Genomic DNA, 2,182 nt, shown 5'->3' with positions numbered 1-2,182 from the left:
AAAATGTCACCTATGAAATATGGTGTTTTGTCAGTTCTTCTTTTGTGATGTAACTTGGCTTGTACTAAAATGGAAATCACTGTGACACATAATCTGGCATCTTTGTCTACTTCAGCCATAAAAACTCTTCTGATGGATTTCAAAGGGAAAACTCATAAAATATTCACAATCACAATTCTGTTCCTTTTGCCCTGAGATAAGATGAATTGGACCACAGACTTTACATCCTCAATGATTTCCAATTTCTTAAGCTCCAAAACATTTTCCTTTTGAGCTATAATATCTGTTCTTGAAGGTGTCCCATGCATCAGAAACTCTTAATGATCCCTATCATTTGTAATCATTGAATACTTTCCTCCTTCTCCCATTTCAATACAGAAGATGACTCAGACTATCTTGGAACATTGAAAAATATATCAATTTAACAGATGTTGAGTGATGCTAATCCAATTATCTCTTGTGCCCTGGACAATTTCTTCTAACCTGTAATTGTTCCTGTCTGAGAGAACTTCAGGGACAAAAATGGACAGGAGCCTGAGGAACAGGAGGTCCAGTAACAGGTCCAAATTGTGATCCAACTCAAAGGAGCTGGGGCAAGGCCTGATACTATTATTGAGGCTATGATGTGCTCATCAAAAGTGGCCTGTCATGACTGCCCTGGGAAAGACCCAACAAGCAACTGAAAGAGTCAGATGCAGACATTTATACCCAATCAATGGACAGAAGCTGGTGATCCCTGTGATTGAATTAGGGAAAAGCTGGAAGAAGCTGAAGAGAAGAGTGTATCTGTAATAAGACTAGCAGTCTTATCCAATCTCAACCCCTGAGAACTCTTAGACACTGAGCCATCAACCAGGCAGCATACAGCAGCTGATATGAGGCCTCCAACACATACACAGCAGATGATTGCAAGGTTTGGATTCAGTCAGAGAAGATGCATCTAACACTCAATAGAGTTGAAGCCCCAGGGAATGGGAAGGTCTGCTGGGGTGAGGACATCCTTGTGGAGATGAGGGGAGGAGGTATGGGATATGAAACAGTCAGAGGGTGTATCAGGATGGAGACAAAATCTCGATTGTAAAAAAAACAGATTAAAAAAAAAAACAAGAGAGAGAGAGAGAGAGAGAGAGAGAGAGAGAGAGAGAGAGAGAGAGAGAGAAAAAAAAAAAAAAAAAAAAAAAAAAGAGAGAGAGAGAGAGAGAGAGAGAGAGAGAGAGAGAGAGAGAGAGAGAGAGATTAAATAAAAAGGAAAAAAATGTTTGAAGGCCTATTCTGAGTTCTCTTAGTAAACTTTGAACAAATATCTCATCACAAAAATTAGAAAACCAACAAATTAATTTAAAAGAATTCCATTAAATCAAATTCAGAGAATCCCTGAACTGGATACTTTAATTTAAAGAGGCACAGTGAGGAGTTTACTTACAGAAGTGAGGTTGACTCGATGGCAGCATTACTGGCCAAGACTTTCCAAGCAGGATGAGTTCAGACTCTGGAGAGATGCTTCACTGGAGTCGTACTTTGGGCTAGTCCTCCTTCCCCTATATAGTTTTGCAGATAACCCTGAGGGCATGCACAACCACGTGGTAGCAAGAAGTCACATAGAGAACTCCTCATTCATGAACCATCTGTCTATTTTCAGGGAACGTTAACAATTTAATTACAACATACTTATCTGTGTCTGGATGGATGCTTTTTCTTTTATTTTATTTTTGCTTGTTTCTACATGATGATTCTTGTCCAAATTATTTTGATATCTCTGAAGCTATCTCAGCGGCCTGATGATGGGAAGGTCGGGTCAAATCAGGAAAAAGTATTGTTCATAATTATTTCCCCTTCCTTAGACTCTTATATTCTTTCTATCACCTTTTTTCTAATATTTATAGACAGAGATGGATTCTTTACTGAATATTTGATCACCATGACATAGCATTTGTAAATTATCTGTAGTATTACCATGGATCTCTGCTAGTAATCACTCTTACTTTGAAGAGTGTTTCTCTAAGAACTAAGCTGACAGTTAAAATAATCTTGTCTTAGTCAGGGTTTCTATTCCTGCACAAACATCATGACCAAGAAGTAACTTGTGGAGGAAAGGGTTTATTCAGCTTACACTTCCATACTGCTATTCATCACCAAGGAAGTCAGGACTGGAACTCAAGCAGGTCAGGAAGCAGGAGCTGAT

General features: G+C 38.8%; 1 protein-coding gene across 2 annotated transcripts in view; it reads right to left on the bottom strand.

The window, feature by feature from the left end:
- Nucleotides 1-1,515, bottom strand: part of LOC110308597 (prolactin-8A8-like) — an 8,804-nt gene extending 7,289 nt beyond the window's left edge. The window contains exon 1 of one of the 2 annotated variants that reach the window (XM_021181031.1): nucleotides 1,424-1,515. In XM_021181031.1, the coding sequence (XP_021036690.1) occupies nucleotides 1,424-1,451 (28 nt within the window). In that variant the 5' untranslated portion in view covers nucleotides 1,452-1,515. The remainder of the gene's footprint in view (nucleotides 1-1,423) is intronic. The other variant, XM_021181030.1, reaches the window with a different exon arrangement.
- Between the last annotated feature and the right edge of the window lie 667 nt (nucleotides 1,516-2,182).

The sequence above is a fragment of the Mus caroli genome, chromosome 13 (assembly GCF_900094665.2).
Source record: "Mus caroli chromosome 13, CAROLI_EIJ_v1.1, whole genome shotgun sequence".
NCBI lineage: Eukaryota > Metazoa > Chordata > Mammalia > Rodentia > Muridae > Mus > Mus caroli.
This window is presented reverse-complemented; position numbering and strand designations above follow the sequence as displayed.